A 27476-nucleotide genomic window follows, 5' to 3' on the forward strand; every position below is an offset into this window, starting at 1 on the left:
ATAACTAGATTTTAAAATCTTATTTTTTTATGGGAAGATAATCTTCAGGTACGATATATTGGGTAAGTATATACAACATAGCGTTTTTTGGTTTAAAGGGTATCTTGGATCGTGCGTGTTTTTAGGTGTTTCGATCGGCATACTCTTCGTGACACTATGTTATGGAGGGAGCTATGGTCGTGTTTGGTTGATTAATTCCAAGAGTTTTTTTTAGCGTTGCACCTTTGGATTTGGACGTGGAGTGGGTCTTTGGTGATGTGGGTGATGATTGTTGGTTTGTTTGTTGGGTCTTTTGTTTGCTTGACTAGATGTGTCCCGATGTTGTAGGTGTCGAACGACTTATATCGCTTTTTTCGACTTTATTGGGGCCTTTTTTAGTAGAGTAGACTCAAGGGTTTTGGGTCTTTAAAAGCTTCCCTGTGTTGCTTACCAGCTTTTGTTGGTTAGGTTATTATATCCATGTTGAGAGGGGTTGTTTCTCAACAAGTTATATTTATATATATCTACTATTCTCCTTTCAAAAAAAAATATACAACATAGCATCATTCACATGATAACAATTCACAAGTCACGAGCATTAGGTTTCCGTATCTTTTTTTTTGGGGTCTATAATTAGATTTCTATGTGGTCTCACGAATCAATGCCCATTTTGAATGAGACTGAGAGCCCATGTGGAAAGTGGGAACAAATTTCAAGTATGCACAATTTAATTTGTGCACTGGTTTGAACAAGGACTATTTTCCGAAGAAAATAAAAAGTTGAACAAGGATTCTCTCTCTATTTCGAGAAAGAATTAAATTTCATAATTCATTTAAAGATGGTTTTGGGTCAAGAACATCATCGTTGCTTATGCAAGCAATGTTGCTACCAATGTTGCTACGCTTTGAGCTTTCACAACATCATGTCATTTGCTCCAATGGGCATTCCAAAATACGCAACCGTCCTTGCAAGAATTGCTTAAGTGGAGATGGCGAGATGCTCTAAAACATAAGTTAAAATATTATTAGACCATTTAAGCTAGTTTGATTTTACGGAAGATTCTCAAGAAAAATCTTTGGTGATTTAGAAAATTTCTAATCAAATTTGTTACAATATTTCATGGCCTATTTAAATTGGATTTTACCTGTCACAAACAAGCATTCAAGAAAATGAAGGTCATACAAGAGGGCGTATCTAAGGGGCTGGCAAGGGCCACAACCCTCTAAAAAATTTAATTTCTTTGTCAATCATATGTATTATTATGGATTTTTTTTATTCTTAGTTCGATCCCAAAGAGGCAAAGATCTTATACTAAATCATAAACAAATCACTCATTTTTTTACAATTAAGAGGATCTAAATCTCATCCATCACTAATTCATCAATCAAAATATTTTTCTAACTCGCATTCTTGATCAAAATCAAACTTTCTAAGTCTTTAGTTCTCTAGCACGTAATAGCAACTGTCGTTCCCTTTTTATTTTTTATTTATAAAAATACTAAATTTTTTTTTGACGGATACTAATTTTTATTGAGTCAATCTTAATCATTAAATTTTAAGAAAATTCACTAAAAATTATTTTTCCCTTTTTTTTATTTGTGTAGAAAAAAAATATTGAATTAAATCTTGATTTTGACTTATTTGAATTTTGGTCTTTAAGATTATGAAATCTAAAACCTTTTGTTCTTTTTTAAGAAATCTTGATAGTCAAGTTTCAAAATAAAAAAAAAAACGAAATCTTGATAGTCAGAATTCACAAAGTGATAAAAACACATGCACAAATCAACTACCTAAAAGTTTTAATGGAAAGACAATGGACCTTCTTATAAAATTTCATTCCAAAATAAAATTTTAAATCATTTGAAAGATATTTGGTAAGACAATCTGCTCACACCAGAGCCAAAAGTTCTAGCAGATGCCAACTTGACTTGAGTTAAATTTGGCCTAAGCTGTGTAAGCATGTACACAAAAGAAATTAAACCATGACAGTAGCCTAAACAAGAATCAATTTAATGAGTGCTTCTTTCCCATGAAAGCTTGGAATTTTGGCTCTTCTGCCTTCTGATCAGGTGACTCTTGACTTGTGCTTTTCAGAGAACCCTTTGGCTGTGTTGGAGTACTAGTCTTGGGTGTATTTGCATCTGACCCAAACACAAGCTTTCCAGAAGCTCTATGGGAATTCTTGGTTGCATTTGAAGATGGAGTTTGTTCAACTGATTGTGTTGAGAGTTTTCCATCCAAACGTCTCGCCGAACCATTGAATGCGGAGAACTGCGGAGTCTTTGATGCTAGAGCGTCTTCAGCTTCTGCAGGCAGCATGATCTGTTTCTCAGGCTCTTGATAGTCAAGAGGCTGAACAAATTCAACCTCAACATCTGTTTCAATTATACTAACTGCATGAGAGGGTCTAGTTTCAACCACATCAATGTAATACTTCTTGTTGTTGTAAGCAATCATGATTGTGTCACCGGTAGTTAAACACGAGTAACTCCTCAATGCAGTCTCTAAGGCCGCCTTCGGATCGGAGATATCCAGAAAATCCTTTGTGTGAGGCTGCAGCTTCACAAAGTTTCCTTTCTCGAGCGTGGTGCTTCTCATGTAAACAGTGTCTCGTTCTCGCAGGCTCATATTTTCCATCATCCAGTTCGGTACGTATATGAACCCCTCCTCAGCGACGAATTCAAGAACCCCGCAGTGAGTAACTTTTTCAGCAGAAGGGTTTTGCAGTTCAAATAGCATAGGGTACTCAATGTGCAAAGATGCAAGTTTATCTAAGGCAGAAAGGGGCATGACAATTTTATCACCGTTTTCAAGATTTGGCCTGTTAATGGAGGAGACAGGGCAACAACGGTAATAGTGTTCAAAAAAGAGCTCATCCTTGTAATCCATGATTGTGGATGGTCAGGTAGTGCAAAGTGATGAAGTTCAGAGCTATGAAAACTGAGAGATAGAGAAGAGAAGTATACTATTTATAGACTTGATTTTCAAAGAGGCCGAAACTAAAGAATAAAATCACATATTTTCATAATCTATTAAAAAAAATCGAATCGTAACTAACCGTGTAGCAAAATATATCCTAATATTTTAATTATTACCATATTTTCAACTAGAATTTTCAGAGATTCCGTAGCCCAAATCAAGGAATACAATTTTATCTTAACCTAATCTATAAAAAAATATAAAATCTAATTGATATCTCCTAAAAGAGATTTCAAAAAAAAAAAGATATCTCCTAAAAGATATCTCATTATCTCAACTATCTATAACAACCTGGTTTCAAAAAAATAACCTATCTATAACAACCTACACAATTCAAATTCAAACTGTGATAACAATCCTCAGTTTCAAAAGAAAATCCTCAATAATATAAGAGATTAATGGCTATGATATAGTTAACAATTCATGACAGAAAAAAATACTCGAGCAATTCATGACCGCAATATAATTTACCCGATGTGATATATAGACACCGGACATCACATAAATACAACCGATGCATGCAAAAAACTACAAGCGAATTTACAAAAGAAAAACATGTTGCTTTCTCCATATCTCATCATACTTAGCAATTTTGATTGATGGTCTTAGAAAAGCAAACAATTTCCTAGCAGGCTCTTGAGATGGTTCATTTGGTATTATGACTATGACAACAAAGATTAATCTTCAACAAAAATCAGCTCACCATTTAACTAAGTCTAATAGTGTCATTTGGTATAATGACATTAGGGTTTCTTATATGAGGATTCAGTGCTGCCAATTCCTTCCATTTCGCTCCTGAACCAAGAATCCGAGAAGATATGCTCCACAAGGTTTCACCCGGCTGCACCTTTGTTGTAACTGGAGCACTAGATTTTGAAGCAGCCTTTGATTTCATCAATGGAAGCTTATTATTACCCTTCCCCTTCCCCATTCCATTAGCCACCAACCAGCGCGAACCAGACTGTTGCTGACTTGAAGTGCCCCAGAGCTTCTTCTTGTGAGGCTCATTCTTCAAACCTGCCACATGAACTTCAGTAATTTTGAACTGTGGGATGCCTTCCTCTTCAGAGCTTTTTTCCTCTTTCTTTGTGTCCTTCATCTCCACCTTTGCTACTATTTCGCTCTCATCATCATCGTTATCATTGTTGTTTCTTACCTCAGATACATAGCTGAAAATTTTCTGCTTTGGCGGGACAAACACTCTCTCAACTTGTATAAGAGCAAGCATTGGCGTTCCAACAGGCTCATAGTTTCTCAGAGGATCGCGAAGTTGCACCATCAATGCTACTGTGAAATTGTTTCCTAGCAAACCACATTTTCTGCCTTTGCCTCGTCTCCTCTCTCCCTTTGAAATCCCACGCATAAAGTCGAAAGAATTAGCATGATGGGCTGCAAGAAGTTTGGAAGTGTGTTCACTGATATTATCTACATCATCAATCTCACCAGAATCCAGCCTCATCCACTCATCAAGAGTTAATGACAGGCTCATTATCCCATCAACACTCCCATCAACACCATCAGTGCTGTCTTTTACATTCAACAACTGCAAACCAGCAGCTCCTTCCAGGCCAAGGGATCCGCTAGTATCAATCCCCTTGCCCTGGAGAGCTGACAAATCCCCAATGGATTGTGCAACGATGTTTGACGGTGCATCCTCCTCCGACATCCCAGATTGTATTCTCAAACCCTCAATTGAAAGCGCTTCAATTTTATCCATAGCCAATGGGGCAAGGTCTTCCAATGAAACAAACTCTGAGCCTGTCTGGTTCGCCACTGAACTTGAACTAGACTTAGCAGACTTTGGTCCAGATGGTGTTCCTTTCAAGTCCCTTCGCACAGGAGTAGTATCATGCCCTGCTGTTGAATCATGCTGCAAATTACATTGCCTAAATAAAGCAAAGCAAAATTCAATCAGAAACATGTAAGCAATGACTATTAAAAATCCAAGACAGATTATACAGACAAGATAGACTAACCTCTCTGCTCCCTCTAAGGAAGGCATAGCTTCCCATGCTATTTGATGCATTGTCTTCCCTGTGATATCTTCCAGAGGCATTAACTCCTTTGCCTGCATTGAGAGTTTTTCAATTCCCACTGAAGCCAAGCACTGCAAAACCTCTGTTATTCCAGAACCCATTTCTGCAGGTACCACAACAGGGTTGGAAACCTGCATGATTAAGTTCCCATCATTTTTAGTGTTGCTAAAAAGTGAGGGGTTCATAGAGCGTAGATAACCCCTGTCTTTAGTCTGAAGAAAAGGGCCTAATCCCTCAGCAAGGGGGGGCAATGTGGGAGGCTCTTCCGGTGGTAAATGAATTGGACTTCCAAAACCAGCGTAATCTTTTGGTGGAGAATGATAGAAATCCTTCTCATTCAAACCCCATTCACGCATTAAGGCTTCAGTTTCCAAGTCTTCTAACATCTGAGCCTTCTGTTTACTCTTCATGTCCTGAGACTCAACTAGATGCTCCTTCGGCAGATCTTGCAATAAAGATGATGACTCAATACCCTCAGAGAAATTCCACAGCTCAGATTCAGTAGGAACATCATAGCCATCATCTGCTTCATTATCATCATCCATGTCAAAAGCAAATAAAGGAAAGCCCCCATTCAGAGCCTCCTTCTCAAATTGTCTTAAAAGAAGCTCCCTTGGAGACTCAGGCTCACTTTCAGAACTCAAGCCCCCTGGGCTGTGGTCCATGCCCAGCATGCTTAAAAATTCAGTCGCAACTGATTCTGTAACATCATCCAAGCTATGCGACTTTCTCATCGTATACTCAGATTTGGCTTCCATAATATCAGGAGATTCTAGTGCCACTGTCTCCAATTCTGTTACACTATTCAAAGCTGATTCTAATTCTTGCAGCAGTTCATTTGTACATGAACGATTCACTTCGCAAGCAAATTCGCCAACCACTGTCTGATCCTTAGAACTATCATTTGGCTCATCCAGGGAATCATTTTTAACACCATCTTCTGAATATACTTGTATAGCTGTAGTATCAAGGGTAGGAGTACTGTCAACTGTAGAAGCATCCTCAGGAGCCTTTTTGATGGGTTCCTCTAGTTTAACACTTTCATCTGGTGACAACTCTATGCCCTTATCAACGACAAAAAAATCATTATCTTGACTCTCTTGAGGGTCTTCTTTTCCAGAATCAGGTACAGAATATCCATCTTGTTTAATTATCTCCAGGTTTTCTTGAAATGCATCGAGTTCAGGTTTGTCATGCCCAGGACATGTATTTCCATCATCACCTGCATGCTGTACAGTTCCAAGATCGGATGAAGCAAATGCATCTAGTTTGATTGGCTCAATGTTTTCTATGAACGAATCAAGTTCAGGTTCATTATGTGGAGGGTTACATGCCTTGTCTTCTTCAAATTTTTTATATAAGATGTCTATGGAGCTAGCTAGCACTGACTTAGATGGTGGCAGTACCTCATGAAGATCCTTTACCTCATCCGCAGCCCGAGATAAGTCCTGGCTCCTTAAGATTTGCAAACTTCCAGCACGCCTCACACTGCTGCTTCCATCGTACTGTCTAGGATTAGCATCTGGTTTCGTCAAAGCAAGACTGTTCTGCCTCTGAATCAAAACATTAGGAGCATTGCGGCTGTCTCTGGCAGCATTAGCGTTATCACCAACCACAGTATACCCAAAACTGACATTCATCACAGCACCCTTCGCCATTCCTGACAATCTAAAACTAGTAGTCCACTTCCCCGAGCTCTTCTCCTCCTCAAGCTCCTCTAGAGTAAGAGGAAGCAGCCTCGTCAGATCCACCCGGTGCTTCCCCAAATCAAGTTCAGGCGCACTGAGAAGCGAAGCATACAGCAAAAAGTGCTTCGCTTCATACTTCGCAGAATGGTGAGGCCCACTCCTACTTCCATACACTGAGCAAGTGTAACTCAACTTCTCTTCAAACTCAGCCACACTCTGAACCACCTTCGCCGGACGCGTCACCAGAACCCCATCGCGTCTCTTCCAGTACACAGAAAGGCTGCAATCATCAAAATTGGAAGGCAACCCTTCAATCAAATGCACCTGGAGATAAAAACTGCAATTGAACCTCTTATTGCGAATATGCGAAAACGCCTTCAGCGGCCTCCAATTCCAAATGGACTTCTTATCCTTCTGCAATGTACTACTACCATCATCATTATTGCCACTCGATTTAGCCCTCGATTTGGGATCAGAGAACAAGGACTGCCCGGCGGGTTTAGATCGAGAATTCGCAGAAGATATCGAACTCCTTGACGCGCTTCGGTCCAAATACATAACTTTGTTTATAGTTTCAACATCCTTTAACAACTTCTTCTGGTTACTAGAACCCCCACTAGTACCACCACTACTCTTCTTACCAGCTTCCATTCTCGACAACATCCTCTTTTACCCAGAAAAAAATAAATTAAACTAAATTAACATTAATTCATAATTCCAATGAAACAGAACCTAACCCAGAATTTTCGGACACACAAACAGAATTCTAACATAGTTTGATGAATAAAACTGAAATTAAACTAGATTGAGTACCGGGTGTGTCGGAAGAGAATTTGGGAGTTTAGGTTACGGAATCGAATCCATGGATACCCTTGATGTGAAATTCAAAGGTGAGACTCTGTAACAGGAAGAGAATCAATTTTGAATTAAAAAGTCAAAATCAGAGGAATGAAGAAGAAGGAGAAGGGAAGGGAAGGGAAAATGGATTCTTACAGTGAGAGAGGAGAACAGGGTCGCGTGAGAGTGCAGAGCTTGTTCGTCTTCTTCACGAATCTGTCAGTCTAGGAATTGCCGCTACCTGTTTTGAAACGGAAGACAAGGATTCAACAAAGAAGAAAATTAAATACTACATTCTCATTTTATGCCCTTTCATAATTCTAATGGCAAAAATTATTTTAAAATTGATGCATAGTGCTTGGTAAAGTAATGAATTATTAAAAAATCATGATATATTTCCTCTCTCAACATTTTTGGTACATTAGGTAAAAAAACAAAGAAAAAGCAAGAAACTACACGCTTAAAGTATCTTTGAAGATTAGTAACAAAATATGCTCTCGAGGATGCTCAAGCACAATAAATGCACATTGCAAACTAGCACTCATCTATGCAAGGTTGTTTGCAGGACCATTCGCATCTCTAGGGATATGGCGAATGTGCAACTCCCAATCACGATTCAAAAGTTGGCAAATATTTGCAAACGTACTAACATATGCATGAAGCTTGTACCGATCATCCTATAGAGTCTCCACAGTCTTCGAGCAGTCTGTCTCATTGAAGGTATTCTTGATGTTTATGCTTCGAAGAAGCTTAAGGCCATACTTAAGAGCTTGAACCTCAACACATAAAGGGTCCCCGCCATGCTAGCCAACGTAAAACCCACGCTGGCAAGCACCAACTGAATTCCAAACCACCACCCCCCCCCCCCCTCATTCCCATGAGATGAAGATCATGCTTGAAATAATCCTCGACTGTGAGAGAAACGAAGCCCAGAGGTGGAAGACTCCGAGTTCTACGTGAAGCATCACCTACGTCAACGTATTATCCATCCCCAACTGTACGTTAAGGATTGGATAGAAGGTCCTAGAAATATTGACACGTCACATAAGCGAATAAGGATCATGCAAGATGATTCATCCCCAACTGTTAGTAGGGGAAAGACAAGGTAGCTTCCTGCTATGATTGGACGACTTACATCGATTAATGTTGCATTCACAAAGAATAATATTATCATCTAACAATGACTTTCCACAAAGAAAGTGTTGTCACTCTTCCCCAAATATGCATGATTTAACCCTAATGTTACTTTGTCAAAATTATTCGTTGACCTAGGCATTAGGGTAATTTTTGCAAGTACCAACCATATGCTACCTTCTTGTACATCAGAGTGGTGTAGCGACAACTGCAACATGAACATGTATTGTAAGGCCCAAGTTTTAACGCTTTGGATAAGTGAATAAAATAAAAGAGTTATTTGATTAAGATAAATTTGGGAAGGAAAGAGGTTCAGGAAAAGTCCAAGAATGTATCGAAAAACCGAAAGAGTTATAGCACGACTAACATACGCTTAATCCTAGGTCGAAGGTATTAGTGAATAGTTAATTTACGCTTTAGGACACGATGGAAACTAATTCCAAAAAAATCCTCAGAGAAATGTTAGAACTTCTCTTTTCCGTCCTTAAACAACCATTTCGATGCGAAATCCTGGAAAGTACGAACGTCAAATTCCAATTCTCGGAAGTTTGCCGAAACGGAATCCCTGATAGTTCGAAAAACCTAAGATCGACAGACGATGAAGACTTTTTCTATCCGGAAACTCAAATGAAGATTCCACCCGCGTTCTCCTACTTCTCTCATCATTCCTAATCTTTCTTCAGAAGGAAGTTTTCTCATCCGACGATCACTGCAAAAAGTAGTTTTTCGGGATAAACCGACTTACACCGACTTATGCCGATTTTGGATCTTTTGGTTTAATTCCAAGAATCCTGTTTTGAGTTCTGGAATTCTGTCGCCAGAACCTATCTTAGAATGCGCAGAGGAACGCGCAGGAAAAATCGGAATCGCAAAAAAATCATTTTTCCGTTTTTTCCAAAACCTATAAATAGCTTGAAAAATTAGATTTTTTGCAAAAAAACCCATTTTCCCCACCCCCAAAACCGCGAGTTCCTAGAGAGAGAGAGAGATCCGGATCTTCGTCGTTTCTTGCCCGTTTGCTTCACCGATCGTCACTAATCGAAGACCTCGAGGTAGGTAATCTATACTCTCCTTCGAATCGTCGTTTCTGTCCATTTCTCCTGCGACTTTCTGAGTTCAAAATTTTGAGGTTTTTGAAAAACTGTTCAAATCAGCTGATTTCAGCGTCTAAACTTCTTCCCTGCATGCTCCTGAGCGTGTTCTGCGGATTAGATTTTGTCAAATGTCGACGAAATGCCGCCGGGATCAATTTCTACCCTAAATACCCATTTTTCGGCAAAGTCGCAACCTTTACGCTCTAATCTATCGACTTGGCTTAGTGCTAGTAGGATTTGTCGTCATAAACGTCGTTGTGGACGTCCCCATCCAATTTGTTTTTCAAAAATCCAATTTTGAAATTCTGAGCTAAAAATAATGACCAAACTGCCCCTATATCAGTTTTCGATCCGAAAATTTTTCCGAGCCTAGAACCGTCTTAGTTACGGCTTATGTTAACCTAGGAACCAAGTTTGATCGAAGAAAAATCGACCCTCCCAATTAAGGAAAGTGGCCGAGAGCTATATCAAGGGGGGAGGAGAATCCGATTTTTCGAAAACTTGTCTTAACGCGTTAGATTGTCGTACCAAGGAGGTAGTAGTGTACTGTGTAACCCTAGGACTCTTTGATTGCTGAGTTCTGACTCTTGGTGTTGATTTCTGTGATTTTTGCTTAAGGTTCGTTTGAGGAGATTCCCAGAAATCAAGAAGAAGAGTTTGGAGAACATCTTGAGGAAGAAGCTGGAAGACCCACCGGTGAGGGCTACTCTCTGAATTACTAGATAATGCTTTAGGTGTCGACAAGTTCGACTTGATCTATGTGTTATGCACTTAATTGCTAAATGTCTGAATTGTTCTCTGAGGCTTCGGCCGACCTTGTTGAGTACTTGAGGCCATGATATTGTGTGCTAAATGATTCACATGCTATGTGCTACATGGTTAACTTAGGATGTGTTGGAATATGCTGTTTATGCTTTTGACTGAGCTGTTTTATTTATGCTATTCCACTTGTACCTGAGATTCTGAAGAGTGAGGTTTACGGGCAGGTCATGCCGAATTTTTATGAGATTTTGAGAGAGTTTTAAAAGGACGAACGGAGTTCGGACCTTGTCATGCTCCAATGGATCGAGACCTTCTCAGGGAATTACTTGGGTTTATGGGAACTTTGAAACTCATAGGGAATACGATAAGACTAAAAAGAGCTATTTTTATAAAGAAAATTCATAAGATATTAAACAACCTCTAAACCTTTAAATAAAGATAACAATCTCGGATGCAAGCTTTGGATTGAAGTTTAGTTTTGGAAAACGAGAAGTGTCGTCGGATCCAAGTGTTGAGAAGATTTCGAGTTCTGGGTATGTTGATACTCATTCGCTCTGGGAGCAGTTTGTTTAGCCATCCAAGGGATGAGCCGAGAAGCTTCACGGAGGTGTGAGACCTTGTGAATGCGTGATACTCCACTGAGGCGTGAGACCTTGTGGAAAGCATGGATCTTCACTGAGGCGTGAGACCTCGTGAACAGCATGAAACTTCATTGAAGCGTGAGACTTCGTGCAAGTGTGTAAATTCACTAAGGCGTGAGACCTTGTGAAAGCATAAAACTTCATTGAAGCGTGAGACTTTGTGAATGTGTGAGACTCCACAGAAGCGAGAGACTTCGTGAGAGCATTGATGACTCGAAGAGTTGTCGTGAGTGGTTGCACTCTTTTGTTTATGATTAATTGTATTTTGTCGCAGAATCGACATTTACCTTAGGGTATTCTTTTAGAGACTTTAAGTTATCTAGAACACGTGGCGACGTGTCGGGTGAGGTCGGAGACGTTGTTTGGCTAATCACTTGCATTCATGCACTCATTTTGAGGTTAATACACGGCGTGATACCGGACCTCGGTGGATTCCAAAATGGTCATAAGACCCGGATTTCCATATTTAGGACACTACGGTGGTCCTCAGTAGCAGACGGAATGGCAGACCTACGGGTTCACTGCTGATCTGACTACTTTTGTGTGGTGTAAGAGACACGCGAGCAGGAAGGTACCCACCGTGGCTGGTGTTAGGGCCGCCTCGTTGATGTCCATCCTTCTTCCGGAATGCATTTTGTTACCCAGCATTGCATTTCATGCAACATACATGCTGACTTAGTTGCTGAGTGTGATTGGTAACTGTTTATCCTATTTTTGAGGCATGCTACTTGTTTTTATGGCTCTTTATATTCATTGTGATACATGCAACCCTAGGAAGCTATCCCAAAACTTATAAGCCTGAGAGGCGAGTATTTATTATCCTATAATTATATCTGGTTTTATTAATTATATAATTCTTTGGAGTTGACCCTCGCGTCTGCTGTGTGTGTTTGGGCGGACTACGCCATTTGTCAGATGAGTATGGGGGATTGGTTTACCATGGTCAGCCCGTCGGGGGGGACCAGGTACGAGATGCTTGATCAAGACGACCCAGGTGCATGGGTGGTCGATCCCGAGGGCCACCGTGCGACCTACACCGGTCGGATCATGGAGGACCGTGTCGACCGATTTGGACGCTTGACGGAGGGAGTGATGAGGAGGCACATAGTGAGCTTCAACCTGCCTCCAGGAGTACACTGTGGACCCGGCTTGGGAGTACCTCCACCGCCACCATCCCCTTCAGATGATGAGGACCCCTCTGAGGAGGTGCCAGTAGGTGGGGCTTCGACGGAGTCTAGTCCGTCTACTGCTGCTGCTGTCGTCGCGGATCTCGTTCCGGGCCCCGAGCCCGAGAGTCCAGTGCAGGAGCGCATTAGGGTGGACAGAGAGGGCAGTGTTGAGTACGTCGACCTAGTCGTCCTGGATGCAGATTCGGATGACGACCGCGCTAGCGTGTAGGATCGAGTGCTAGTGTGGGCTCCTCGGGTAGGGATAGTGTAGGAGTAGTGTCGATGCTCTGACCGTCATGTTTCCGTTTTTGGGGACAGGGTAGTTTTCCTACCGGTAGCTTTTGTGTGGTTTCCTATGGAGATCACAGAGAGCTGGTTGGATTTAGGGGGTCTTTTCTTAGGCCGCTGGGCCAACTTGCTCTCAGATTTTGTAGTTTAGTGTTGCGGACACAGTATCCTTATCTTGGACTGTACATATTGCTTTCGGGCGTTACTCTTTTTCTGTCACCCGTCACTGGAGGTTACTCGTGACGTGGTAGTGTTTAGCGAGGCATGTATATATAGTTGTATAGTAGTTCCTTTTATCTTTTGTTGGGGAGTTTTATTGCTTTCTGTCTTTAGTTATATTGTCGAAAAAAAATAATTCACGTTTTTCCGCTTAAAGTATTTTCTTTTGGTTACTAAAGTGACGCCACCGAAATCGGGGTGTTACATGTATTGTTTCCAAGGTCAATATTTGTTTTCCTTTCTAATAATCATTATGATGAAATAATTATGTTCAAGCTGAGAACATTCATATTATAGTAGAGCTAGCTCTTTCAACATAATTTTTTCTATCCATTAAACTTGAACGAACACATTAATGAATGAGAATCAAGCATGTCATGAGTTTATCTTTATATGGGTTGTAGAAACAACACTCCTATGAGTAATATGTTTAAATTTATAATTAAGTACACAATTATATAATTTTGAGATATTCTGTCCTCGTATGATAGCTCAAGTGGTAGGGTAGGGGAGGTACAGGGTTCGATTCCTGGCGGGTGCAATTTATCTTTTCGATTTAAAAAAAAATATTCTTACAAAAATTCAAACTATGATAGTAGCAATAATAAAAATATTATAATGTTATTTATATTTACTTGGATAAGTCTGTCTACTAAACAATAAACCTTAGACAAGACAAAATTTGACGGGCCGTAAGGACTTGATTCCTTAATTAATTTAGTAATTTTAGACTCTAATATTCAATTTATAGGATGATTACGTGCTAAAAAAATTACTTATTTATGTAACTTTTTTAGATAGTAAAATATTTTCTGTCATTTCATCATTAGAATGAGAAGTCTCAGTAGGATAACCCATGTGCTAGGAGCTGAGAGACATATAAGTTGGGTAGGGGAAGATCTAGGGATCAATTTCTGACGGTTATAATTTATCTTTCCGATATACTAAAAAAATCATTAGAGGAGAAAGTCGAAGTGAAAATTACTGTCTTTAAAAAATTTACAAGCAAAAACTATTTTCAATTAGGGTAATAAGTGAACCAAAAATATTTTGATCAGATCTCAGAAAAAAGAAAAATTCAGGTTGATCTTGAAGCTAAATTTTTTCAACGTCTCAATTAAATTATGGCAAAATGCAAAGTTACTCTTATAATTGAAGGCTAGCTGTCCCATATGATACGGTTCTTCAATGTGCGCAAATATGCTTTTCTTTGCATCTACACTGCATTTTGCATATTTAGAGTTGACATCTACTTGCCCTCTTTTTTTTTTTTTTTGAAAGAGCCCTCTTTATTTATATTAAAAAATAGTTGTATGATAGAATTGATTTTTCTATAATTTATTACTTTTATATTCATATAAATGTTAAACATATTTTAAATTCAAAGTTACTTTTGTTAAAAATAGTAAAAACAAAAAAAGTGGACTGAGAGATTAAAATTTGAAACAAAAAGGGGCCCCAATTAAATTCAATAAAATGGTTTTTTAGTACCTATATAACATAATATTTTGGTTTTATTCTCTAAATTCAAATATAGGTGGATATAGTCCCTATATTTAGTCCTTGTGGTTGTGGATAAGGGGACAGAAAAAACTAAAGTAATGAATTTTTTTTTTATACATCGAAAAAGAAAGTAATGCAATTTTAGAAGAACAACTCAAAAAGAAACAAAATCCACTTATTTTAAAACTGAGAGACCAAATTTATAGATGATGTGTTTTATAGGGATCGAAAATATATTCAATCCAATTTGGATATATAAAAGATCCACTCGCCTCATAGGCGAAAGACTATTTTATTAATCTTTCTTGATGTGTTTTCCTTTACACATATATAAGTTCAGGGGTTGAGTTTAGGACCATATTCTTAAATGATATAAAAAAAATATTTGACTATCAAAAAATCAGATTTAAAAATAAAAATAAAATGTTAATGTGAACTAGATTTCAACACAATCTTCATAATATAAGCATTTGAGATTTGAAAAATGATCCATGAAAAAACTCAAAGCAATTGAAAAATATGTTAAATACATATATATATATATATATATATATTAATTGTGAAAAATAACTAGATAAGTAAATAATGAGTTTGTAATAATAATATTTGGGAGGCTATCATGGCCCACCCACGAATTACAAATTGGAGCGCCAAAATTCAACAATTGACAATCATGCATATAACTGCTCCTAACAAAATCACCAAAAGAATACGACCAAATTAAACGTTCATATCGTTATTATTCAAAATTTGAAATTGTAAAGATATGATGAATTAATTGTTGCTGCCATTTATCTCTTCCTGGGCCCTTTACAACTTTTGCCGTGTAGGGTAGGAAATAGGAAGATAAATTGGACTGCATTTGAATGAAATGTTCTCTTGTATGCGTTGAAGAGAATGTTCAAAAAATTATGTTAGAATTTTTCTTTATGCGTGTCTCACACATGAAGTGTGTACACGAGTGGGGACTATTGTTATGTAAGACGCGTGGCGCCCAGGCTCCAAAATTTGGCCAAGACTATTTGTACCATTCCCTTTACTATCCACAGTTCCATACCATCCTTTTGAGCAAAAATACAAGGCTTAATCCAGTTTTTGGTCCCCATCTTTTGTCATAAATATGGCTTTGGTCCCTCGCCGGAGCAAAGGTGGGGGCAGGTCCCCAGTTTTTGGCAAAATAGTTGGCTTTAGTCCTTCTGGCCGGTTGGGTCAACGCCGGAGCTCCGCCAGCTGACGTGGCCCTTGCCACGTCAATTAGTGAACCTCGCTGGATTTTTTTTTCTTTTTTCATTAAATTAAAATTAAATCAAATCACAAAAATTAAACATTAATTAACTCTCACCAATTAACCTCCTTTTTAATTAATTAAAATCCTCACCCAGATTCTTCTTCATCATCATCACCATCATCCTTACTCATCTTCTTCTTTTCACTCTCAAACCCAGAAATTTATGGACACTCCATCCCCAACCCCAACCTCATCTTCGCCACTGATTCTTCACACAACACCAACCACACCACGACCCCCAAACCCATCTTCCCTTTCTTTCTTTCTTTTTCACGCTCTCTCTCTGCTTCTGTTACTAGGTTTCTCTGCTTCTTCTTCTTCTTTTTTCCTCTGAAACCCTAGCCACCTCTCCTGCGCCGCCGGCCTCTACTCCGCGCGTGGCTACGATGGATGGCCCGGAATTGACCAGATCTGGGTTTTTCTTATTTGGATTCAGATTTGGCGGCGAGGCGAAGCTCCGGCATGAGATCCAGCAGCTCCTTGACAGAAACTTCGGGCGAAGCGGTTTATTCACCACGACGTCGACAACAGAAACGGCCTCCCGGCGATCAGGTGCTCTTGCCGGCGTACGGGGGCTCCCAAATCAAGCTCGATGACAAAGAGTTTCTTTTGTTCAGGGATGAGGATATTCTGGGAATTTTGGGTGCTTGAGATCGGGTTTGTGCATACAGGGAAATGCTAATTGTGGATTGTTTAGAAATAATCTAGGATCTCATATAGAGAATGCAATTTGGTACCAACATTTATAAGGGAATTTTTTAAGCAAGTTTTGCTTCCTTGTATTCTGAGTAATTGCAATGTGAACTTTATTTGATCTCGTGTTTCGTCTTTGTTGTTTTAGTTCTCATTGTGCAATATGTTAATTTCTCTTGGCTGCTAACCTTTTTTTTTTTTGAAATGTTGGCTGCTAACCTCAAAAAAAAAAATAAAGTTGATGATGTTGTTAACTAATTTAATAATTTGTGTTTTAATTTTTTTTAAATGAAAAAGAAAAAAAAAATCCACGTGGACTCATTAAATGACGTAGCAATGCCACATGAGATTCCCGGAGCTCCGGCGTTGACCCAATCGGCCGGAAGGACCAAAGCCAACTATTTTACCAAAAACTGGGGACCTACCCCCACCTTTGCTCCGGCGAGGGACTAAAGCCATATTTATGACAAAGGATGGGGACCAAAAACTGGATTAAGCCAAAATACAATTATACCCCCAATTAAAAAAAAACTGATTAAATTCATTAAAAAAAATCTACTAAGATAGCGGAAGCTACCGCTACTAAGATAACGGAAGTTACCACTACTAATTAAATTCATAAAAAAAACCTACTAAGATAGCGGAAGCTACCGCTACTAAGATAGTGGAAGCGATTAAATTCATAAAAAAACATACTAAGATAGCGGAAGCTACCGCTACTAAGATAGCGGAAGTTACCGCTACTAAGATAGCGGTAGCAATAAAACGTCCGCAGTTTAAATGGCGGAACGAACTAGAACCCATATATTCTACCTAGATTTACGTGAAAAAACAGTAAAAATCTCAAAATCACACCTATTTTGAGCTTCTATTCTTCTTTTGATCTCACATTATACTGATTTAGAGCTTCAAATACCTCTAAGGTGTGTGATGTGTTGATTTAGAAGATGAAATAGGGATGGGGAAGGTGAGAGTGGAAGAGGAAGAAGGAAGAAGAAGGTGAGGTTGGGAGAGTATTTTTCTTTTTACTACTTTGTATGTTTTCTATGTTGGGGGTATTTTTGAGATTAAAAAAAAGGGATGATGTGGATAGTAAAGGGGATGGTACAAATAGTCTTGGCCCCAAAATTGGGTAAATGGTCACATTGGTCCCTAAATGTTCCCACCGACTTCAAAATCGTCCCTGGAAGAATTTTATTAGGCTCGCGGTCCCCAAATGTGGCAAAAATCAGTCATATTAGTCCCTGACGTTAAAAACCTCTAACGGACGTTAATCCAATTAATAAAAGTCAACATTATCTTTCTAAGTTTCTTTCACTTTAGTCCCTTTCTTCTTTCTTTCATCATCTTCATCCCCCTTCTTCCATCATCTTCACCAAAAACTCCTCCCCTTCTTCATCAACCCATTATGAAACAAAAATAATAAAAAATCAAATAGAATTAAAAACCCAGAACCTTCTATCATCCTCTCTTCTTCTTCATCATCCATCTTCTTCTTCATCATAACAACTCTCAAACTCTCACACAAAATTATTTAAATCCATAATTTATTGATTTATGGATTTAAATAATTTTGTGTGAGAGTTTGAGAGTTGTTATGATGAAGAAGAAGATGGATGATGAAGAAGAAGAGAGGATGATAGAAGGTTCTGGGTTTTTAATTCTATTTGATTTTTTATTATTTTTGTTTCATAATGGGTTGATGAAGAAGGGGAGGAGTTTTTGGTGAAGATGATGGAAGAAGGGGGATGAAGATGATGAAAGAAAGAAGAAAGGGACTAAAGTGAAAGAAACTTAGAAAGATAATGTTGACTTTTATTAATTGGATTAACGTCCGTTAGAGGTTTTTAACGTCAGGGACTAATATGACTGATTTTTGCCACATTTGGGGACCGCGAGCCTAATAAAATTCTTCCAGGGACGATTTTGAAGTCGGTGGGAACATTTAGGGATCAATGTGACCATTTACCCCCCAAAATTTATGTCCAACTTGTTTAATTGTCGACACTTGTTCCTTGTGAAAGCCACCAAAAATCAACAACTCAAAATGTACGTACCTCACATGTTGTGCCAAATGGTTCACTTCTTTTTACGCACGTATACGTGTCGTGACCTTGGCTATCTTATGTCACAAATATAATGAAAATCTATGACCTTGGTTCACTTCTTTTCCCGAAAGATGTGTCTTTTTATCCTAATCAAAACTATATTATAGTATGTAGTTGGATGAGAAAACAAAAGAGACAATTAAATTATAAACAGAAATCTCAGCTGGTTCCTTCATTTTTTGTATTCTATCTGCACACACCACAAACACAATTGACGAGTGAATATGTCTGACAACGATGACCATGCAGAGCTCACAGACAATGAATCCTCTGCAAAGATGAAGCGTAGGCTCAGGGATAGGTCCAAGGTGTGTTACATTCAAATTATGAATTTTGTATATGATTTTCATACATGTTTTTTTTTTGTGATATGGGTTTAATTGGTTTGATTTTTGGCTTAACATCAAGGAGGTGTTGTCCAAACAAGCCGTTAAGATCGCCAAACGTGCAGAAGAACATGAGAGTTTCATCAACAAGGTAGATCTTTTTAGCTTTCTGATTTATATTAGTTTTGTGTTTCTTTTTCAATGCTATCCTTTTTCATTATGTATGACCATTTGGGTATGTCAATTTTGAATCAAAATTCAATTTTGATGTGTTTCACTCTTCCTATGATTAGGTGACTCATCTTTTGGGGGTTCTTGGCTTTGGTGGGTTTTGCTTCCTCTTAGGGGCAAGTAAGTTGATTAATGTGATATTTGATTGATACAATGCAGAAGATTAATTAAAAAATAATCATGCTTCCTTCATTGTTATAATTTTTTATTGCACTTTTTATCAGGACCCCAAGACATTCCCTTTGTATATTGTTTGTTCTATGTCACCTTTGTTCCCCTTCGTTGGATATACTACAGGTTCAAGAAATGGCATTACTATCTCCTGGTAAATGAATAAACAAATCTCAAATTCTGTTTTATGAGCTACTATTAGTGCTGAAGAGACATATATAAGATAAAATTAGGTAGTTCAATGACTGTGCACTTCATCCATTTCAGGACTTTTGCTATTATGCCAATACAATCTTCTTGATTTACCTTCTTTTTTATCCAAGGAATGAAAAGCTCTTTTTGGTTTGCTTCTCATTTGCTGAGGTAAGCACATTATTCTCTGTAATTTGATAGAAGAATGGTTTATTGGTTGAATTTGTGACTTATTTAAGTTCTGTTACAGGGGCCATTAGCATGGGCTTTGATTATTTGGCGCTGCAGCTTGGTTTTCAGTTCTGTTGATAAAATTGTTAGTGTTCTTATCCATCTTTTACCTGGTATGTTATGCCTACATTTTTCAATATGTCTTTCTTTTTTCAACAAGATAGTAAAATGTTGGGAAACCAAAGGATGCACAAGAGATTAATGGTTGAATATTCCATAAAATGTGTTTGACTTGCTTTGTAATCAAGTTCTACTATCTTCAGGATTTTTCTATTCAAAGTTCATAAAATTCTGAAATGGTGTGGTTTAATCAATTAGATTTTATTCACCTAGATAGATCTTTATGCTATAAGACAGAAGTTTGAGGTAACATTATCATTCAAGAGGTTCAGGCTAGACAGGGGGAATCCTAAGATTAGTATTCATAGTTCACACTTGATCAACTTTTGCAACATTGCTCACTGATAATAGAAATGAGGTTTTCTGGCTAGAAATTTTAAAGTTGGACAATTTTGTTGAATTTGTCTAGAGCTCACAATTCACACTTAAAAGTTGATAAGGAAAATGAAAAGAGGAAGCAACTGAAGATGCCAAAATGTGTACTTATCAATGAAAGTGGTTGTGTAAAAACAATATAAAGGACCTCACTTGAAATTATGCCTTCAATGTTGATAGACATGTAAACTTTTGATTTTCTTATTGCATCCGTTTTGGTTTTCATTAGGCTGCCTTCAATGCAATTGTTATTTTCAGGATTGGTTTTCTTTACCATCCGATGGTGGAATCCTGCAACCTTAGAAGCCATGCGACCGGAGGGAACTGCAGAAAGAGCTATGTGGCCTTATGTTGAAGATAAATCCTATCTCTGGACATGGCTGTTTCTGGTTCCTTTAGTAGTTTACACTCTCTGGCAGGTCCTGTACTTCCTCATCGTCAATGTCCTCCGTCGACAACGGTTTCTAAGAGATCCTGAAGTCATGACTTCCTACAGGTAATTCATGAGCATTCCTTCACTTGCAACTCTTTTAACACTTAAGTGCATGTTTATAAATCCTTCTATAATTGGTTCTGAAGCCAAAATCAACTTTTGGGCAGAAGCTTAGGTGAGTAGCTTCTAACTTCTAGAATTGGTTATGCGAAAAGATAAGCTGATCCAAATATGCTACAATTAGCCAATTATGTGTGTGCCTTTAGATTTCCCTTTTGGGTTGTGTTTCAATATTGGTAAATGAATCACTCTTTGACGTTTACCATTTCATTGATTCATAGGGAACTCTCGAAAAAAGCTCAGAAAGCAAACAATATATGGTGGCGCTCAAGTGGCCTGCTTGGGGATCAAAATCGTTTCCTGATGTACATTGTGTTTCAAGGCATGTTTACTGTGGCAACCACAGCCCTAACTGTTCCCATTTTCTTATCATATGAATTGTCTGTAGTTTTCCAAATACTGAAGATTTCTGCATCAGCATGGAATGGGGGAAGCTTTGTGTTAGATGTAATGCCAAAGCAGGTGATTCTCAAGGAGAAAAAGAAATCAGAGGTCATCCAGCATGCGCAAATTCAAAAACAACCATCATAGAAACAACTTAGAGGATGTAGTTTTACACTTCTACTTAGGACCATGACCATGAAGTTTAAAATGTGTATGTAGTTGAATGTACTAATGCATATTCTGTGTGCATTTTTGTCCCTTTTCCATTCCATGTTTATTAATTCAAATGGATATTCCCGCTATGCGTGAGGTCCAAGGCTGAATCCAGTTTGTAAGATGTTGATGCCACGCTCAAACTTGTGATCACAAAAGGACATGGCATTAACATTACCATTGCACCGAGGCTCACCTTCAATTCAAATGGACTCAAATGGATTACTGTGTAAACATATATTTAATGATGTGACGATATTTAATTGAATGACTATGTAAAACTAGTTTACACTTACGGTACATATATTTATTTAACTCTTTTTTGTTGTTATATCCATTTAACTCTTTAACATAACTGGTTTAGTTTTATTTTTCTTTCTCAAAGAGTGACAAATTCATTAATTGGAGAGGGCCCAACACAAGCCCATAAAGGAGATTACAAACCTGCCCAAAAAACAAATTCAGGCTGCCGGAAAACGACACAAGCCCATAAAGGAGATTACTTTACAGAGTTACTTACGTTGTTGCTTTTAGTTGCTTTGTTAGATTTTGTATGTGTGCTTTTTCAACTTTCTCTGTAGAGAATATCTAAGCTTAGATCTTCTTGTTTGTTTGGAGAGTTTTTGTTGCCTTTGTTCCCTGTGGGCTTGGCCCATTTTCTCTCATTGATATATATATATATATATATATATATATATAATATAGGGTTAAGGGTCATATTAATCCTTGTTTTTGTAAAAGTGTTTGATTTTGGTCTCTTAGCAAAAAATGACGATTAATGGCGGTTCTTTTTACAGTTACTGGCGGTTTATAATACAATTATTGGCGGTTTTTTGACTAAGAGACCAAAATTAAACATTTTTACAAACATAGGGACTAATATGACCTATATCCCTATGAAGCTCCTCCTCAATGGCACCCTCCTTAAAACCTTTCACCGCCAGATGATGGTCCGAAACGGCACCGTCATGATCCGCGGCTTCGTCGGCGCTGGGAACTTATCATAATCAAACAAGGCGGGGAAGCAACAACCACTTCGGTTTCTTTCAATGCAGCTATTCAGATATTCTGCGCGGAAGGGAGGATAACAGAGGCTGATGAGGTGCTTGAGGAGATGAATCGGAAGGGTTTGGCCCCTGATAAGACGACTTACACGTCTCTGATTCATTTGTTCTGCAAATACCAGGTATATAAGGCTGATAAGGTTATGGGTGACATGACTTTAAGTGGTTTTTCGCCTTCGGTTGCTACCTACAACGAGCTTGTTCTTGCGTACTGCCGTGCTGAGAGGGTTGATGAGGCCTTAAGGGTTTTGGGGGTCATGGACGAGAAGGTGTGGAGCCAAATTTGGTTTCATTCAATGTTGTTCTTGAGGTTTTGTCCCGGCAACACAGGTGGGAAGATTCTGAGGCGGTGGTTGAGGAGATGCATCGGAGGGGTTTGGCCCCTGATGAGACGACTTACACATCTCTGATTCATTTGTTCTGCAAATACCAGGTATATAAGGTTGAGTGACATGATTTTTAGTGGTTTTTCGCCTTCGGTTGCTACCTACAACGAGCTTGTTCTTGCGTATTGTCGTGTTGAGAGGGTTGATGAGGCCTTAAGGGTTTTGAGGGGCATGGACGAGAAGGGTGTGGAGCCAAATTTGGTTTCATTCAATGTTGTTCTTGAGGTTTTGTCCCGGCAACACAGGTGGGAAGATTTTGAGGCGGTGGTTGAGGAGATGCATCGAAGGGGTTTGGCCCCTGATGAGACGACTTACACGTCTCTGATTATAAACTACTGCGACAAATGGCAGGTAGATGACGCTTATAAGCTTTTGAGTGAAATTATTGCTAGTGGGCTTTCACCCTCGGTTGCTACATACAACCAGCTTGTTCGTGCATATTGCATTAAGGACAAGGTTGAGGAGGCTGTAGGGATTTTCAGGGGCATGGCTGAGAGGGGTTTGTCACCTGATGCTCAAAGTTATAACACTATAATTACTAAGTTTTGCGAAGACAAGGAGCTGGAAAAGGCGATTGAAATGAAGACGAAGATGGTTGAGAAGGGCATCTTGCCTGATGCCGTCACATTTTCGTCGCTTATACAGGCCCTATGCCTGCAACGAAGACTGTCTGAAGCTTTTGATCTCTTTCGAGAGATGTTGCGCGGGGGTGTGTTGCCAGGTCAGTTTACTTATCAATTTTTGATGAACGCTTATTGTCTTGAAGGTGATTTCAGTATGGCTTTTATCTTGCACGATGAAATGATACACAAGGGTTTATTGTCTGATTTTGTTACTGGGTTTTCACCATCTCTTGTTACTTACAACGCCCTTATTCATGGGTATTGCTCTTTGGGGAGGGTTGAGGAGGCTCTCGGGATTTTGATGGGCATGGTTGAGATGGGCTTGTCCCCTGATGCCGTTAGTTATAACATTGTTATTTCCGGATATTGCAAACTCAAAGAGTTGGGGAAGGCGTATGGTTTGAAGTTGGAGGTGGATGAAATGCCCCATATCTGGGGGTGTTGTATTAGAGTGTCTTCATCACTTATGGAAGGCCTGTCGGATGAGGCTACTTATACCAGTGTGATCAATGATTATTGTGTTGAAGGTGAAGTGAGTAAGGCTCTTACATTGACCGATGAAATGAGTGAAATGAGTCGCTACGAGGGTCATTTGCGAGAATCTATTCTCGATTATTTACTTATGAATGGGCTTGATAAGAAAGCTAGAACAAGTGATACTAAGAAGTCCCTTCTGGTGTTGTTTTATGGTTGGTGTAGTAGACCACCATCTTTCACATATGATACTCTGATAGAGAACTGCAGTAATAATGAATTTAAGAGTATGATAGAGCTTGCCAAAAGTTTCTGGATGAGGGGTTTAAAGAACGAAGCAGCCGGTGTTTTCAACACAGTGCTTCAATGGAATTATAAGCCAGATGGAGCAGTTTACAATTTTATTTATTGTTGAACACTCTACGCGTCTTAATGTTGATAAGGCATATAATATGTACATGGAGATGGTAAATTATGGTTTTGCTTCTCATATGTTCTCTGTACTTGCTCTTATTCGAGCTTTATTTCATGTTAGAAGGTACAATGAGATAAGGACAGTCATTGAAAACATATTGAGGAGCTGTAATCTCAATGATTCTGAGCTACATAAAGCACTTGATGAAACTGGCGACGACATCTTGAAAGGTAAGATTGAAATTGAAGATGCTCTTTTTAATGTGCTAGCTGAAATAGCTATGGATGATGGTCTGCTACTTAATGGTGGAAAGTGTTCATATGCTCCAGCGAACTCTGTTACCATAAACTTTAATTAAGTAGAAATAGTTTTCTTTGTGTTTTTCAAATCAAAAGGTATTTCTTACCGTTGCTAATTTACTTAATAGGGGTGTTTATAAAACATTTTCCTTATATATTTTACTAAAGGGTTAATCATCATATTGGTCTCTGTCTTTGTCTCACCGTCTAAAGTGAGTCCCTCCCTGGAAAATTTGGAAATCTGGACCCTCTCGTTTGCAATTTGTGTGGAGCAGGTCCTCGTCGGATCCCGGAGCTCCGGCGAGTGATGAATTGGCATGATGACTGGGACAAGCAAGCTGACATAGATTTAAAAAAAATAAAAAAATAAATTACACATTAGCCATTATAATTTAATTAACAAAAATAAAACCAATTAACAAATATAACGCTAAATCAATTAACAAAATTAAATTCCCCAAACCCAAACAAGCAAGAAACCCATAATCAACAACAAAAATCCAAAAACCCAGCCATAATCAACAACAAAAATCCAAAAACCCACCCCCACCTCCAACAATCTTCACCTTCAACAAACCCAGCCATCATGAACCCCATTCATAGAGACACCTCCACCCAAACCTCAACCTCACTGCTACCCTTAACCTCAAACCCCTCAATCTGAGTTTATGAGAGACGAAGAAGGAGAAGGGGAAGAGGGTGAGCGAGAGGATCTGTGAACACTGTTTTCACACCTTAGAACCCCAACCCCACCACCACCTGTAACTGATCGCAAGAAAGTCACCACTGTTTGCAAATGATATGGGTTCTTTTCACGATTTGGGTTCTCCTGCGATCTGGGTTCTTGTATACGATATGGGTTAGGGTTATCTTTCTCTCGAATCTCTTTCTTTCTTTCTCTGGATTTTCGTTCTTTTGCTTGGGTTCCTTGGTGGGTTTTTCGATCTAGATTCAGCGCGGTTTCTTGGTTTTCGGTGCAGAGGAGATCGAAGCCGCGAGGGTGGTTGTTGCCGGTGGTGGTGTTTCAGAGATAGAAGGGGAATTGGATGCGGACGCCACCGAGAGCAACCATAATCTCTTTCTTCTGGGGTGTGGGTTTGCTAGAGGTGGGAATGGGTTTATGAGTTTGGTGTTTTTCTGGGTGGGGGTGGGTTTATGGGGTTTCGATTTGTCACTTGGCTTGTTAAAAAAATAAAAAGAAAACTAAAGAATAAACACAAGAGCATCCGTCATTTCTTTCTTCTGGAGCATGGTTTGCTGGCGGTGAGTTTAATGAGTTTGGTGTATTATTTTCAAAAAAAATTCTGGGTTGTGTTTACTTTTTGGTTTAGGTTAAATTTAATAATTGGTTTTGGTTGTTGAGTTTGGATTGGTTAGGGGCAAGAGAAGGATTTCGGTGCATTTGGGTTTGATTTGTAGGTTTTTATTCTTGTTAAGAATGACAGATTCATGGATTTTCTTTGAGAGATTGTGAGACGCTTTTTGTCATCATCTAACATTTCCCTGATCTCAGTAGGGAGTTTCTTACAATAACACATTGCAGGTCCCTCACTTCTTTTCTCGAGCCATATTCTGCTAGAGCATCAACAGGTGAATTTAAATATTTTTCAACATTATCAATTTCAAAACATTTGTACTTCTTCCTTTGTTTTCGTATCTTATGAACTACAATACAATCGCTAGAGCCCTTCTTCATGACAACATTTTTAACATTCTTTGAAACTGTCACCACTCTCAATTTCACTTCTTTTAATGGAATTCCTAATTCTCTAATCCACAGCTTAAATTCTACAAGCTCTTGTTGCACACCAATTGCTTTAGCCTTGCAGCTTCCCCATTCTTCCTTTAGATTTTCAGCTTCCTCGGATTTCATGTAGTGGCTCCTTAAGAAATTCCCACAGATATCACGAAAGAGACCGACAATACAACATTTTCCGTTGTCCTGATAATAGCATGCATCCGTGTGAAGGTAGTACACTTCCTGGAAATGAACATTAAAAAAAAGATATTAATTTTCTAGAAGAGCAGCCAATAGAATCACAAGCATTGTCATGACTATAAATCATAGTAATCTCTAACAAAACATAAACCAAAATATAATTATCATCTAACTAACTTATCCTCTAACAATAAAATAACTACCTAAGACTAATTTCTAACAGAATATAAAACGATTTTTTTTTGCAAACTCAAGAAGATATATTAATCAAATATCTTCCAAACATAAGAACATCTCTCCCAAGTAAGATGAGGGAACTAGTACAATAATGCAAAAGACATAGATTATCAGAACATAAGAAATCCTAAATTCAAGTACCACAAATGATCCCCTTACAACCATAACAGCACCATACGGTACCAGGAATAAGCGACAGAAAACTAAAAATAAAACAACTTATGCAGCAATGGCATGTTCAGAGACAGCAAACTACTCCCGTAAGCAACTCTAAGCGACAATACTGCCAAAGACATAGATTAGCAGAAGATAAATAATCATAAATTCGATTACCACAAATGATCCCCCTACAAACTATAACAGCACCATACGGTACCAGGAATAAGCGACAGAAAACTTAAAAAAAAAACAGTAATGGCATGTTGAGAGACAGCAAACTACTCCCGTAAGCAACTTTAAGCGAAAATGCTGCCAAAGACATAGATTACTTTTTGGTTTAATGAGTTTGGTGTATTTTTTCCAAATTTTTTTCTTGGTTGGGTTTACTTTTTGGTTTAGGTTAAATTTAATAATTGGTTTTCGTTGTTGAGTTTGGATTGGTTAGGGGCAAGATAAGGATTTCAGTGCATTTGGGTTTGATTTGTAGGTTTTTATTCTTGTTCAGGATGACAGATTCATGGATTTTCTTTGAAAGATTGTGAAACGCTTTTTGTCATCATCTAGCATTTCCCTGATCTCAGTAGGGATTTTCTTCACTTCCTTGACAATAACACATTGTTGGACCCTCACTTCTTTTCTCGAGCCATATTCTGCTAGAGCATCAAC

At 38.6% G+C, this 27476-nt stretch overlaps 4 protein-coding genes across 4 annotated transcripts; 2 read left to right on the forward strand and 2 right to left on the reverse strand.

Moving 5' to 3' along the window:
• Window positions 1–1801: 1801 nt before the first annotated feature.
• LOC130722048 (uncharacterized) lies at window positions 1802–3255 on the reverse strand. Its single transcript, XM_057572638.1, has one exon. The coding sequence runs from the start codon at window positions 2866–2868 to the stop codon at window positions 1984–1986; it is 885 nt and encodes a 294-aa protein (XP_057428621.1). The 5' UTR covers window positions 2869–3255; the 3' UTR covers window positions 1802–1983.
• A 242-nt stretch (window positions 3256–3497) lies between these two features.
• Window positions 3498–7833, reverse strand: LOC130722047 (protein PLASTID MOVEMENT IMPAIRED 1-RELATED 1-like). The gene is made up of 4 exons (XM_057572637.1): window positions 7676–7833; window positions 7496–7580; window positions 4935–7348; window positions 3498–4844 (listed from the first exon to the last, which is right to left on the reverse strand). The coding sequence occupies exons 3-4, from the start codon at window positions 7343–7345 to the stop codon at window positions 3665–3667; spliced, it is 3591 nt and encodes a 1196-aa protein (XP_057428620.1). The 5' UTR covers window positions 7346–7348; window positions 7496–7580; window positions 7676–7833; the 3' UTR covers window positions 3498–3664.
• Window positions 7834–18487: 10654 nt separating this feature from the next.
• Window positions 18488–21520, forward strand: LOC130726559 (glycerophosphocholine acyltransferase 1-like). The gene is made up of 8 exons (XM_057577843.1): window positions 18488–18726; window positions 18827–18895; window positions 19038–19095; window positions 19200–19300; window positions 19414–19509; window positions 19589–19682; window positions 20323–20560; window positions 20839–21520. The coding sequence occupies exons 1-8, from the start codon at window positions 18643–18645 to the stop codon at window positions 21146–21148; spliced, it is 1050 nt and encodes a 349-aa protein (XP_057433826.1). The 5' UTR covers window positions 18488–18642; the 3' UTR covers window positions 21149–21520.
• Window positions 21521–21992: 472 nt separating this feature from the next.
• LOC130725556 (pentatricopeptide repeat-containing protein At5g39710-like) lies at window positions 21993–24176 on the forward strand. The gene is made up of 3 exons (XM_057576773.1): window positions 21993–22020; window positions 22270–22588; window positions 22712–24176. Exons 1-3 carry the CDS (start codon window positions 21993–21995, stop codon window positions 24174–24176), a joined length of 1812 nt encoding a protein of 603 aa, XP_057432756.1.
• The last annotated feature ends 3300 nt before the right edge of the window (window positions 24177–27476 follow it).

This window comes from Lotus japonicus, chromosome 6 (genome assembly GCF_012489685.1).
Source record: "Lotus japonicus ecotype B-129 chromosome 6, LjGifu_v1.2".
Classification (NCBI taxonomy): domain Eukaryota; kingdom Viridiplantae; phylum Streptophyta; class Magnoliopsida; order Fabales; family Fabaceae; genus Lotus; species Lotus japonicus.